At 41.8% G+C, this 15047-nt stretch overlaps 1 protein-coding gene across 2 annotated transcripts in view; it reads left to right on the top strand.

Moving 5' to 3' along the window:
• The window catches only part of LOC139273156 (protein transport protein Sec23A), a 52991-nt gene extending 38269 nt beyond the window's left edge, over nucleotides 1-14722 (top strand). For both annotated transcript variants that reach the window (XM_070889656.1, XM_070889655.1), the window contains exons 13-20: nucleotides 2544-2650; nucleotides 5613-5766; nucleotides 5877-5954; nucleotides 6725-6886; nucleotides 8209-8295; nucleotides 12543-12698; nucleotides 13244-13309; nucleotides 14343-14722. In XM_070889656.1, the coding sequence (XP_070745757.1) occupies nucleotides 2544-2650; nucleotides 5613-5766; nucleotides 5877-5954; nucleotides 6725-6886; nucleotides 8209-8295; nucleotides 12543-12698; nucleotides 13244-13309; nucleotides 14343-14432 (900 nt within the window). In that variant the 3' untranslated portion in view covers nucleotides 14433-14722. The remainder of the gene's footprint in view (nucleotides 1-2543; nucleotides 2651-5612; nucleotides 5767-5876; nucleotides 5955-6724; nucleotides 6887-8208; nucleotides 8296-12542; nucleotides 12699-13243; nucleotides 13310-14342) is intronic.
• Nucleotides 14723-15047: the final 325 nt, after the last annotated feature.

The raw sequence follows: 15047 nt of genomic DNA, 5'->3' as shown, positions 1-15047 counted from the left end.
TAAAGCATTATTGGGACTGCTCTCGTCTGCTAAAATTGCTCACTATTCCAGAATCATTCTGGAATGCAAAGATAAACCCCGGCTTCTATTCTCAACGGCTAACCGTCTTCTTAACCCCTCTTCCCTGTCTCCTCCACCCTCACCTCCGACAGCAAGTATGAGGAGCTCATAGACTTCTTTGTCTCTAAGATTGAGACAATCGGGTCAGCTGCCTTTGCCACTTCCGCCACTTTCCTTCCTTCCCCTAGCCCAGCGGGCCAAACTTCCTGTAAGGTTCCCCCCCCACCCCCTGCTCTGGCCCTGAACTCGATCTTTCTCCAGTTTCTCTCCAATCTCCGTGCTCATCTTGTCCATGTGACCCACTTCCTGCTCACTCGACCCTATTCCCACCAAACTGCTGACTACCCAACTTCCTTTTCTGGCTCCCATGTTAACTGACATTGTTAACGGTTCTTTCTCTTCGGGTACTGTCCAACTCTCCCTCAAATCTGCCGTCATCACCCTTCTCAAAAAAACAAGCCTCGACTCCTCTGTCCTTACAAACTCCCACCCCTTCTCCAACCTCCCTTTCCTCTCAAGTCCTTGAACGTGTTGCCGCCTCCCAAATCCATGCCCATCTTTCCCGCAACTCAATGTTTGAATCCCTCCAGTCAGGTTTCCGTTCCGACACAGTACGAAGTACTCATCAAAGTCACAAATTACATCCTTTGTGACTGTGACAAAGGTAAACTATCTCTCCTAGTCTTTCTTGACTTGTCTGCAGCCTTCGACACGGTTGACCACTCCACCCTGCTCCAACGCCTCACCACCGTTTGGTGTTCTATAAATGCAAGTTCTCTTTTCTGTAGTAAGATAGATGCAAGCTATTAATTTGGTCTGAAATTTCTCAAAAATTATACTGCCGTGGGAGTTCCTTGTAAGCTACTTGTTAAGTAACCAGATCTTTCAGTTGATCATAGTGAAACCAATCTGACTGATTTCATATGTATATTTAAGGTTAGTAACAATGGCCCCAAGTTTCCACACGCGGAAAAACAGGCGCCCCTCCGAGCTGGGCGCCCGTTTTTCGCGCCGAAAACGACGCATGAAAAAAAACGCGCTATTCTCGAGCGCTTTGCAGCTCGATGTCTGCTTGGCGTGTCGCACAGGGGGCGGAGCCTACCACTCGCGCCAATTTTGTAAGTAGGAGGGGGCGGGTACAATTTAAATGAGTTTTTTTCGTGCCGGCAACCCTGCGCGTGCACGTTGGAGCATTCGCGCACACGCAGTCTGAAGTAAACATTGGCACTCGGCCATTTTAAAAAGTGCTGCAGAAAAAGTAAAAATTTGTTTTTAAAGGCTTGCATTTTAATTTTCTTGATATTTCTGTGTTTGAGAGTGAGGGAGTGCATTCTGTAATTAAAGATAGACTGATAAACGGGACACATGCACTTGTTTGAGACTATTCAAATTCTTTGTAGCTGTTCAATTTTTAACATTGCCCTTCCATGATCAGCACTGAGGCTTCTTGCAGCTTTCTCCCCCTGCCGTCGGTCGGGCCCGACAGCAAACGGCTGCCTCAAGTACTGAGGCTTCTTGCAGCTTTCTCTCTCCCTCCCTCCCCCTGCCGTCGGTCGGTCCCGACAGCAAACCGCTGCCTGAAAGGTCTGCCTGAAGCACTTTCACACAGGTAGGAACATGGTTTATTTAATCTTTTCTTTGCTTATAAATTTTTATTCAGGTTGCATTTATTTGTATAATATTTGTATAAGTATAACTAAGGATTTATTGTAGAATTTAATGACTTCCCTTCCCCCCCCCCCTCCCCCCCCACCTCGTTCCCGACGCCTAATTTGTAACCTGCGCCTGATTTTTTTACTGTGTAGACAAGGTTTTTTCAAGCCTACAAAAATCTTCACTTGCTCCATTCTAAGTTAATTTGGAGTACATTTTCACTGTGGAAACTTTTAAATCAGGCGTCAGTGGCTGGGCACGCCCCCTTTTGAAAAAAAAATTCTGTTCCAAAGTGAAACTGTTCTACCTGACTAGAACTGCAGAAAACTTAAATGTGGAGAATTCTGATTTCTAAGATACTCCGTTCTCCACCAGTTGCTCCTAAAAAATCAGGAGCAAATCATGTGGAAACTTGGGGCCAAGAGCTGCAAAGTTCTCAAATTTCCATCGGTAGATTTCAGTTGAAGTAAATTTACCAGCTTCTGGTTGCATTCCCAAGATTATGTCCTTTCAAATGTGGGTGTGTCCAGAGAGAGAACAGGTTGGACAATGGAATAGAGTGGAATGCTGGTGGTTATATGCTCGTCACTAGTGCTTACAAAGATGAAGAATTAAGAATATCATATAAGCATATTACTCAACATTTCAAATGTCGCTTGTCGTGTAATGGCTTAATTGTTTGTGTGCATCAGTATGCTAAATAAGCCCTACAATAATAATGAGTTCTGTGCTGATTCTGAAATACATACTTAAATGTATTATTTAAAAAGTACACTCTTTGATTTTCAGTGATGTAAAGTTTCTGTTCAACTTGTGCTATAATTTTGCAGCATAATGCACCAATCCCTCAGGGAGGACGTGGTGCTATTCAGTTTGTCACCCATTACCAACATTCCAGCAGTCAGAGGCGCATCCGAGTTACTACAGTAGCCAGAAAGTAAGTTTGCTGTGGGTCCTCTAATGCATACGTGTATTATGCAGCCTCTTTAATCTTATTGTACAATATTTTGATTCTGCTTTAAACCATAATAGTCACTTTTCTTCTCCGGGGTAATTCTTTAATTCAAGTTGCACTCGGCTTTGTTAATGTTGTACTTGTCTGTCACTTCTCTAACCTACTTAGATCTATATTGTCTGTTTCTCATCATTTTAAAGGCTTATCTAAATCAGTTTTCTCCAATGAAAGCCTGTTCAGTTCTGTGAATCAATCATTCTAACTTGCAATCCTAAGTCCCAGAATCATCCCTGCTGCTTTTTTTTTAGACAGTCTGTAACATTGTGGCCAAAATTGTGGACAGTTTTCGGAATGTGACCTGTTTCAAGTTGTAATTAAATGCTCTTGAGATCTAGCCCAGTATTTTATTAGGTTTCCTAACTGTCTCACAGACTAGATACTTTCAGTAGATGGTCATTAATCCTAAACCATCTCTATTGTGGATATGCTTGTTTGCTGTACTAACGCAAATGATTCTACATTAAAAAATATGCAACCGTCATTAGCCCATTTATATACAAAAGCACCATCGGAGCAGGCCGGGGAATGGAAGGAGCAGCGTGATGTCCCTGGCCCAGCAGTCTATGTGGCCCCCGGCCTGCGAGCACTATCGGAGCAGGCCGGGGAGAGGAAGGAGGAGCATGATGGCATACCACTCCAGGGTGCAGCACGTGCTGGAGCAGTAGGGCAACGGCAGTGAAAAGGGACGTCATCAAGATCCAGGTCGGTGATTGGTGCGTGGGCAGGTACAGCAGGAGCGGCGAGGTCGGGGCGAAGGAGCAGCGAGAGATTGTAGAGGGACGTGATCGGGGCCCAGGGGAGGGGTGAGTTCGGGGCCCAGAAGAGGCGAGGGCCCAGGGGCAGCACGGGCCAGCCACACTGTGATATGTGTGCGCACTCGGTCCGTGCAGCAGAGCAGGTCTCCAGTCGTCTTGGTTAATCCTTGCTACTGGGCCAAGACCTAGCTCTGTCAAGCCCGTGTGGTGGCTGGTGTGCAACAGTCCCCACACGTTAAAAAAAATCCAAGCACAGGCATCTTCCACCCTTCAAGATTTAGTTCGGACCTGGAATTTTAGGTCCTTCATTGAAACACCTGTGAACTTTTTGATGTGGAAGTAAGTCATCCTCGGTTCGAGGGGCTGCCTATGATGATGATACAAAAGCAAAATACTGCGGATACTAGAATCTGGAATAAAAACAGAAAATGCTGGAAATCTCAGCAGGTCAGGCAGCATCTGTGGAGAGAAAGCAGAGTTAACGTTTCGGGTCGATGTCGGGTCAGTTCTGACGAAGGGTCATCGACCCAAAACATTAACTCTGCTTTCTCTCCACAGATGCTGCCTGACCTGCTAAGATTCCCAGCATTTTCTGTTTTTAGCCCATTTCAGAATTCTATCAGTCTTCCTTACATTTGTCACCTGGCTTGATATTAACAAATCTAAATAATTAGAGGTTTTGTGTCTAGTGCACATCTGTAGTGTGTGGGGAAAATATAAATCACACTTGGAAGTGCCACATGGCATACTTCATAGTGTCACACATGCAAAGTGTCCATCTTATTTGCACCTGACTGACTCAAATATCATTCATAAAAAAGCGACAAATTATTTAATTAAACAATACTGTTTGCCTCAAATATTAGTAACCAGGCAGGAAAACTACCAATTTAAAAACTAGTATGCAAGAAAATTACCAATGAAGAATCAACAAGAAACTGCCAATAAACCAACTAGCAAGGAGGAGAATGACATTGCTCACTATATTTTTGAAAACAGCCACCATCTTGTTTAGTCAGTAATTGAAGAACAGCGTACTAAAAATAAGTTTTGTAATATAATGAATGCTTAAAATAATTCACACAAAATTCTGCAGATTTACCCCAAAAATTGTCCTGTTGAAAATCTGTCGGATATGTTTCCCCCCCCCCAGAGGTTTACCCTCTCACAGGTTTGAGCCTGAATTTCCTTTCCTGGAACTTTCATTTTTCACCTGGGCCTTCCCTCGGTCTTCTCCCGACACAGCAGTCGGCCAACAGGAAAGAAAATATGGCGGCCGAGGCAGTAGGTCCTCTCCTTTAATGGCAGCTGCACCGCGATTTTGAGCACACTCCAAGCTTAGTGCACCAGCAGAAAAGTTTCTGGTGGTACCGAGCGGCGGCAGCAAGATTTTTTTCGGCGGAATTTCATCATCAGGCGGGGAGAAGACATCACCGGTGCGCACTCTGATGACGCACTTAGGATGGATCGGCAACAGCGGAGCAGTAGTGGGGGGAGTGGGTCACCGCCGGGATACAGCAGGAGCGGAATTTTCAAAATGGCGGCCATTCCACGAAAAATCGGCAGCCATTGCACTCTGCGGCGTGACCGCCGATTTCTGGTGGTAAGAGGCCTTAAGGAAAGGGGCAGTTTTGGCCCCTGTGTCTCAAACCTTATCAAATGGCTTCTGAAAATACAAGAAAATTATGTTTCCAGTGGATAGTCCTCTCCACTAATCCTCAAAGAATATTGCTTCAAACAGCACATGCTAATACATTCTCCTGTTACCTCTGCTCTTTTACTGAATATTGTAGTTCCATAAATCCTCTTGAACATTTTTCCCACTATAGATGTTATACCTGCTAATTTCCTGTTGTTCCACTTTGGCCAACAGTAATGTAATCCAGATCACAAGAGTTTCCTGGCTGTGCCTATGCAGCAGGGTCGATTCTGGCATTGGAGGGGAGAGTGGAGGAAAAAATGGCCATTTTTTAACTTACTTGATCCCTCTGTTTTCCAATATAAAATTGCTGCATTTATTGTAATTACATTCTAAACTTTACTTTACAATTGAAACCGAATTATTGGAAATGGCGAGAGGGGTCCGCAGTGAAATTTTGCCTGCTGTTAATACTTATTTTGATCCTTAGCTGGGCAGATGCACAGAGTCAACTCCAGCACATAGAAGCTGCATTTGATCAGGAAGCATCAGCTGTGCTGATGGCAAGACTGGGAGTTTTTAGGGCTGAGTCTGAGGAAGGCCCTGATGTACTTCGTTGGTTGGACAGGCAGTTAATCCGACTGGTAAGGACACCCACTACCTGTGTTCAACCCAAAAAGGCAGTTGACTAGTTTTAAATTGAGACTGTATCAACTATAACCCACTAATTACTTTCTCCTCCTTTTTGCATCAGTGTCAGAAATTTGGTCAGTTCCACAAAGATGATCCTAACTCCTTCAGACTTTCGGAAACATTTTCCCTTTATCCACAGGTAAATAGGATAATAAAAGGAATTGCTCTGTAACATTACAGTCCTAAAATGTAAAAAGGGTCTTCTGCAGGTTGACAGAATAACCTGTGAAATTGACCTGAAACCAAGAGGTGTACGTGAAACATGCTACAGTAACTTCTCAAAACCTATTCTTGAAGATTTAGTTGCAGCCACCTTCAAATAGGTGGAGAGTGCCTTTTGAGAGCAAACATAAATTACTTCTAATAATACTTTTAAAAATTGAAAGCTCCCTTGTTGACTCAGTTGGTCATTATAATTATAATTGTAATACTGAGTTGGCTGATCTCAGCCATAGCTGTGGTGGGATGCTACAGTTAACCTAAGGATGGGGACAAATCAGCCAGGGTTCCTGCTTCTAATCAGCTAGTGGCTCTCCTGCAATGTGCGTGTACTTGAACATCTGGTGGGTTACGGAATAGTCTTGGATGTGATTTCATCCCCTCTCAAAATGGACGAATGGTCTACCAAAACTGTCTAGGCTCACACATGAAGAATAGCTATTTGGAAAAGGTACAAAAGGCTGCTGGTGGATCCATCACATCATGTCTCCCAGGCAGAAGGATCTGCTCAACTGACCTGACCAGGTCCTCCACTGAGATAGGCATCATTCCTCTTTCCTTTTGGATGCTAATTCTGTCACTCTAAAGCTCAGCCTGGATAGCTTTCTTGTGTGTGATTTTATAGGGGCACAAATGTACTCTGACTTGTCCTGTGATGCTTTGAGTAACTATTTTATGTTGTCATTTTAGTTTATGTTCCATCTGAGAAGGTCTCCTTTCCTTCAAGTTTTCAATAATAGCCCCGATGAATCGTCGTACTACCGCCATCATTTTATGCGACAAGATCTAACTCAGTCTCTCATCATGGTTCAGCCTATTCTCTACTCTTACTCTTTCCATGGCCCCCCTGAGGTGAGATTTGGTACTTAAATAATGCATAAAAAGTTGTTAATTATCAAGTTTATTCCACAAGTGAAGGATACTACATAATTGAATTCTGAAGTCTTTATACTCAAAAGGATTACCCTATTTATGTCTTGCATACACAACTTTTATGTAGCATAGTTTTAAAACCGATTAAATCTGGAAGATCTCCAGTTTGTGGTGTTACTTGATCTCAGCCAGAATGACAGTGCAATGTATAATTGGCCTAAGCACCTGGGTTGGTAAGGGTGAAATAGTCAGGGTGGTTGTTCCTGATTGTTACCCAACAACTCATGGTGGAATTGCATGTGCATTGACAATCAGGCTTGGCTCAGTTGTGATGCCTGTCCCTATGGTAGAACAGCCTGTTGCCATTCATTGTTGAGCCCAACATGACAATGGCCACTTAGACGAGTTATCTGAGGGGACTGGAGCCCATGGAATTGTAGTCCATGGAACTGTAATCCAGCTTAAAACACAATCCCTTGAGGAATAAAGGAAAATTGGAATGCATGTAAGGAGGTTCGTATCCAGTTACATATTGTGCACTGTATTCTAGTGACGTGTTCTGCATATTTCATGGTTTTTGTCAGTTTATATTTTTTTCTGGTTCCACAACCTTCTGTGTTGTAAGTACATAGCCAAAAGTGGACACCAATCTTTATATTCTCCAATACTTTTATAGGGCTCAATTTTCCCCAGTGATTTGCGCCGTTATTTTGGCGTGCACTGCTTTTTTTGGCCTAAGTTTAAAAGAATACAAGTTTCCCCAGTTTGCACCAGCGTAACTCAGTTAGTTAAGATTGTTTTAGGTTAATTTTTTTGTGAGTCAAAGAGGGTGTAACCTGCCACCCGTGCCAATTCTGGCTAGTTCAGCAAATTTGGCCAGTTCAGAGTTACTCCAGTTCTTCTTAAGCCAGCATATGTGGCCTCTGTAGAAAAACCTTCTGGTGAGTTAAGAAAATCGGCGCAGGTAAATAAATCAGTGCAGCAGATGCCCGGGCAGCAGCAGCAGGAGGGGTGGGCGGGGGGGGGAGCCTTTCGGGTATAGTTGGGTGCGGGGTTCGGGACTGGGAGGCCGTTCGGCCTGGGATATGTGCGGGGACCGGGAGGCCATTCAGCCAGGGATAGGTGCGGGGACCGGGAGGGAGGAGGCCATTCGGCCAGGGATGGGTGCCCACCCGAGCACTTGCCTCCTCCATCTCCTCTGGAGCATGCTTGGGAGCTTAATTATGTTTTGGTATTTATGTAACCAAGTTCTTGTTTGTATTAACTAATGATTGTAATTATTCATTCATCCTTGTCTTCAGCCAGTGCTTTTGGACAGTAGCAGCATCTTACCAGACCGAATACTCCTCATGGACACTTTCTTCCAGATTGTTATCTATCACGGAGAGGTTAGTGTTCAATGAAATAGTTTCAGAAAATTGTAATGCTGTCTATATGGATTTGTTTTCTGGTGTTTCTCTGAAAAATATCAGTCAACCCTCTAGAGTTTGCATAATTTCACACCAATTCCTCATCATCAAAGACAGCCCTCTGAATCGAGGAAGACTTGCTTCCACTCTTAGAATGAATCCTTAGGTAGATGAACAGTCCAATACGAAAGCCACAGTCCCTGCCACAGGGTAGATAGATAGTCATTGAGGGACGGGGTAGGTGGGGCTGGTTTGCCGCGCGTCCTTCCACTGCCTGCTTGTTTTCTACATGCTCTCGGCGACGATTATCGAGGAGCTCAGCGCCCTCCCGAATGCACTTTCTCCACTTAGGGCGGTCTATGGCCAAGGACTCCCAGGTGTCAGTGGGGATGTTGCACTTTATCAGGGAGGCTTTGAGGGTATCCTTGTAACGTTTCCTCTGCCTACCTTTGGCTCGTTTGCCGTGGACAAGCTCCGAATAGAGCGCTTTGGGAGTCTCGTGTCTGGCATGCGAGCTATGTGGCCTGCCCAGCGGAGCTGATCAAGTGTGGTCAGTGCTTCAATGATATAATTACAATGAAGTACATGGAATTGCTTTATATTTTGATAGAAATACAAAAGCATCAAATCATGAATATAAATCTTTTTATTTAGCATTGGACACTAAATATATTTAACTACTTTGTTTAACTTTTTTTTCTGAATTAGAAAAGTCAACTTTGTTTTCATAAGTTGTTCATCTCAATTTTGGTTGTAGATCAGACATAGCCAGTGTCACAAGAGCTATACATGAGAAATAGGAGAAGGAATAGGCCATACAGCCCCTTGAGCCTGCTCCGCCATTCAATACAATCATGGCTGATCCGATCATGGACTCTGGTCCATTTCCTTGCCCGTTCCCCATAACCCCTTACTCCCTTATCGTTTTAAGAAACTGTCTATTTCTGTCTTAAATTTATTCAATGTTCCAGCTTCCATAGCTCTCTGAGGCAACGAATTCCACAGATTTACAACCCTCAGAGAAAAACATTTCTCCTCATCTCAGTTTTAAATGGGCGGCCCCTTATTCTAAAATTATGCCCTCTAGTTCCAGTCTCCCCTATCAGTGGAAATATCCTCTCTGCATCCACCTTGTCAAGCCCCCTCATAATCCTATACGTTTCGATAAGATCACTTCTCATTCTTCTGAATTCCAATGAGTAGAGGCCCAACCTACTCAACCTTTCCTCATAAGTCAACCCCCTCATCTCTGGAATTAACCTAGTGAACCTTCTCTGAACTGCCTCCAAAGCAAGTATATCCTTTCGTAAATATGGAAACCAAAACTGCACGCAGTATTCCAGGTATGGCCTCATCAATACCCTGTATAACTGTAGCAAGACTTTCCTGCTTTTATACTCCATCCCCTTTGCAGTAAAAGCCAGGATTCCATTGGCCTTCCTGATCACTGTTGTACCTGCATACTAACCTTTTGTGTTTCATGCAAAAGTACCCCCAGGTCCCGCTGTATTGCAGCACTTTGCAATCTTTCTCCATTTAAATAATAACTTGCTCCTTGATTTTCTTTCTGCCAAAGTGCATGACCACACACTTTCCAACATTATACTCCATCTGCCAAATTTTTGCCCACTCACTGAGCCTGTTTATGTTCTGTTGCAAATTTTTTTGTGTCTTCCTCACACATTGCTTTTCCTCCCATCTTTGTATCGTCAGCAAACTTGGCTACGTTACACTCAGTCCCTTCCTCCAAGTTGTTAATATAGATTGTAATTAGTTGGGGTCCCAGCACTGATCCCTGCAGCACCCCACTAGTTACTGATTGCCAACCCGAGAAAGAACCATTTATCCCGACTTTCTGTTAGTTAGCCAATCCTCTATCCATGCTAATATATTTCCCCTAACCCTGTGAACTTTTATTTTGTGCAGTAACCTTTTATGTGGCACCTTGTCAAATGCCTTTTGGAAGTCTAAATACACCACATCCACTGGTTCCCCTTCATCCACCCTGTTCGTTACATCTTCAAAGAATTCCAGCAAATTTGTCAAACATGACTTCCCCTTCATAAATCCATGCGGACTCTGCCTGACTGAATTTTGCTTTTCCAAATGTCCTGCTACTGCTTCTTTAATAACGGACTCCAACATTTTCCCAACCACAGATGTTAGGCTAACTGGTCTATAGTTTCCTGCTTTTTATCTGCCTCCTTATTTAAATAGGGGCATTACATTTGCAGTTTTCCAATCTGCTGGGACCCCCCCCCAGAATCCAGGGAATTTTGGTAAATTACAACCAATGCATCCACAATCCCTGCCACTATTTCTCTTAAGACCCTAGGATACAAGCCATCAGGTCCAAGGGATTAATCCGCCTTTAGTCCCATTATCTTACTGAGTGCCACCTCCTTAGTGATTGTGATTGTGTTAAGTTCCTCCCCCACCCCCACCCCCCCCCCCCCCCCCCCCCCCCAGAGCCCCTTGACTATCCACTGTTGGGATATTGCTAGTGTCCTCTACCGTAAAGACTGGTACAACATTTTTGTTTGGAGTTTCTGCCATCTCCATGTTCCCCATTACTAATTCCCCGGACTCGCCTCTAAGGGACCAACATTTACTTTAGCCACTCTTTTCCGTTTTATATACCTATAGAAACTCTTGCTATCTGTTATTATATTTCATGCTAGTTTACTTTCATAGTCTTTCTTCCCTTAATCATTTTTTTAGTTATCCTTTGTTGGCTTTTAAAAGCTTCCCAATCTTCTGTCCTCCCACTAGTTTTGGCCACTTTGTATGCCCTTGTTTTTAATTGGATGCTGTCCTTTATTTCTTTAGTTAGCCACAGATGGCTATCTTTTCTCTTACACCCTTTGCTCCTCACTGGAATATATTTTTCTTGAGAGTTGTGAAATATCTCCTTAAATGTACGCCACTGTTCATCAACCGCCCTACACTTTAATCTACCATTGCACCTTCTCTAACAAAGTACCAAGACCAAGTGTTAGAAACTTGACCCCTGAGAGCGGTACCTCAGCTACCTGCCCCCAGCAACAAGGAGTTCAATAAATTTCCGTGCCATTCTCTAGGTCAGTCAATCCATGTGAATGACTAATAAATAGCTTTGGTGTTTTGTATAGGCTTCTTAAATGTTGAGCCACCAATCCTCAATCTGTACTCCTCAAAAAGCATTGGGGGAAGAATCTTCAGCTGAGAAAACAGGGAATGTGGGACTGGGCCAAATGTTGCAACAGAGATTTACACAGACTGCATTTGGTTAAGAATGATGTAATTAATAACCCTGCCATGTTATCCAAAGGGTCAAAATAGAATAAAACTTCTCATTGCCTACTGAATTGTATTTAGAGGAAAGGATACTTTGAGTAACTCAAGGGCATTGATCTTACTGAAAACTTCAGACAATGGTTATATGGGAAAACACTTTTTTTGTTGTATGATTTCAGCTGAGCTCCTGTGTCAGGGTGCTGCCTTGTAATCATTACTCTCCATAAAATAACTAATCAGTCTAGCAAAAGCCATCTCGCAGGAGTTTTATTCCAATTAATAGAGTTTCTTGTATAGTATCCTGTTCAATTTGATGTAGAGTTTAGAATAATTTGCTGAAGTTCGTTGGGATTTTACTGGCACTAGAGACAACATAAGTTAGAAGTAGATACATTGGAGAAAATCCTATATGTGTCTTATTGATGCACTTCCAAAGTGGCTGGATAAGGAGTATTTTTGTCGGAGGCTTACAAGCAGATTACTTTCTTTGGGCTGAATGGTATGTCCCCTGGTCCAGGGGAAAGTAGCATCCTCTAATAATTGATCTGTATACAGCACGAAAGTTGTCAAAGTGTGCAAAGTAATAAACATTGATCAATGGTTACATTTCGATCAAATATAATGTTAATTTGTATAGTTCGCTCAGAAAAGTACAGTTCATGATTTACACGAATACAAACTGAACTTTTGTATATTATTGAGTTGTATAGAACTACAGCCTGAAAATGCTTTATTAATGGATCTACCAGTACTATCTCTAGTAATTTAAATACTGAACAGAGATTAGTCGCTGATTCCACTATTTTTTAGTTTGTTTTTAAATGCTACATATGCACTAAACAATTTTTTCTGGGTATTTTTGAAGTAGATATTAGGGGGGAAATTGCTGAGTGTGCTAAAAAGAGAAATTTGCTGTGTATATTGTCTAAAGTTTTTTTCTTTTTCTTTAGACTATAGCTCAGTGGCGGAAGGCTGGATATCAGGATATGCAAGAGTACGAAAACTTCAAACAGCTTCTGCAAGCACCCCTGGATGATGCACAGGAAATCCTGCAGACCCGATTCCCAATGCCACGTTATATTGACACAGAACATGGTGGCAGTCAGGTACGAAATCTTATTTAATATTTATCTGTCTAAAGGACACATTCTTGAAAAAATGCTGAAACAAAACTATTGCAAAGAAGACAATTTTTGATTGCCATCCATTCTCTTCTAGATGACAAAAAGCAAGGTCTTGTCATAATTCTTTAAAAGGATCAAGGGCTAGAAATTCCCCAACCTGTCGTTATTTGATAAATAACGTCATTTTAGTGAATAAATGAGAATAAAATGTCACCATTTTTTAAGGGGGTACATTTGGCCACAAAATACACCTGTCGTTAAAAAATGGCGTTGCACGACGATTTGTGTTTAAAAACCGCGATCTCTCCAACTTTTGGCTGAGGCCTGTCGACGCCAAAAATACAGGCCCTGGGAGGGGAGAAAACACATTAAAAAAAATTACAACACAACCCTGACTGACCACACGGTGTCATGGCAGAAGCTTTGGAGATGACCCGAACCCAATCCAAAATTTGCAGCATGAGAAAGTGAAAATATTCTTTTAAATGTTTTTTGTTGACCCTAATTGGATTTTTTCTTTCTTTTAGGCTCGATTCCTTCTATCGAAAGTGAACCCATCGCAGACCCATAATAACTTGTATGCATGGGGGCAGGTTGGTATCCTCGAGAGAGAGAGAGAGAGAGAGAGAGAGAGAGATTTTGTTAGATATACGCGGTTTTATTAGTACATATATACCTAACCAACGGATATTTACCCAAAAGTCTTGCTTCAATTTTTGGACAGTTCCCATCCCATTCATGCCAGCATAATTGGCTAATTTACTGCCTCTTAGTACCCTGGGCTGGTCTCGGTTGGGATTGCAGTAGAGTTTCTGCAACTGGCTGCAATGACCCTGTACTAGAGGAGAGAGGAAAAATGGACCAGAATACCTCCTCACTATCTGTTGAATTGTACTGAAAAATGCATATGTGTGGGTATCTAATTAAGAAAGGATTGGCTCATCTGTATGCTACCCATGGGTGAATATCCTGCTCGTCCTTGCTGTCCAGGATTAACACATGAAGAATGACCATTTGAGTGAAGTATTGGAGGCCTGTGGAACTGTACTTTTAGCATGAGTCAGCATCTTGAGAGGAAATTGAAAAGAAACCTAAAACCTAATCTTTGATATTAATGTTACAATTATTTGGAGCCACTGAAATGTCTGTTGAATTACATGTCAATATTTCCAAAATTGGTGTTTAACCCTTTTAGTGAGCATAAAGTTCACTTGTTTAATAATTAACAATATCCAGTGTGAGAATGGATGTAAAGCAGTGTTACCTGGCCATTTGTAGATGGTAAGTTGTTAAAAACATTAACTGCAATGGCACTTTTTGTCCCTAATATTTTATAGTTTGTTAGAGAAATTGTACGTACCAAAATTTATAAGCAGTCAAAGGGGAAGATACCTTTTTAAACTGAATCAGACACACAGTACAATAATGACGAGGTAAAATTAGCTGTGTGAAAATTGATTTGGTAATATGTCTTCGTGGGCAGAAGCCGTTTCTGTCAAAGAACAACAATATTATGTGAAACTGTTTTACATTATTTAGGTTCACAGGACTAATCCTATTTTAGTAAGCCATGATTGTATTTTCATTTGATCTACTTCTGATGTGATATTTTTTAATATCCTTTAGGAATCTGGAGCACCTATCTTGACTGATGATGTTAGTCTTCAAGTCTTCATGGACCATCTAAAAAAGCTAGCTGTGTCTAGTGCATCATAAATCAATCTAACAATGGAAGGCACAAGAAAATGACTGGAAAATAGTGAATGTTATATAGATTCTTTATTTTGGATTATAACAGTCTTGTTGCATTCGTGTCACATCTTGCTTCTGTTTGGTTTGTTTGGCATCTGATTTTGTTTAATTATTTGATCTCACTCATTTCCAAAATCACTATTCCTATTTGAGAAAGTTTCTGTTTTCTGGTAACATCATGTTCCTCTTTAATTTATCATTCCATCAAAAGACTTATATAAATGCAACAGTAATAAATAACTTAAATGTTTTGACTGCTTATGTGTCAGTCTAACTTTATAAATTATTTACACAGATAATTGTTTTCTTTAGCCTGTTTTAAAATTATAATGTGGTTACTTTTAGGTGGCCTGTTCATTAAAAGTAACCATAAACTTTGTGAAGAAAGAATATTAAATTGGAAGACTGTTTTAGTTGCAAAATTATTTAATGTAAATTCTCCACTATTTTGGGAAGATCATTTGTGGGTAGCTTGTAATTATGTAATTAAATTTAGCCAGATAGATACATCGGCTCCATAGAGTTGGGAATCAGTTTGGGTGCTGGATCATACAAACTGGATTAGATTTTCCCTTTGTT

The sequence above is a fragment of the Pristiophorus japonicus genome, chromosome 9, assembly GCF_044704955.1.
Source record: "Pristiophorus japonicus isolate sPriJap1 chromosome 9, sPriJap1.hap1, whole genome shotgun sequence".
In the NCBI taxonomy this organism is placed as follows: domain Eukaryota; kingdom Metazoa; phylum Chordata; class Chondrichthyes; family Pristiophoridae; genus Pristiophorus; species Pristiophorus japonicus.
The sequence above is the reverse complement of the archived record's forward strand: the minus strand, read 5'-3'. Positions and strand labels throughout refer to the sequence as shown.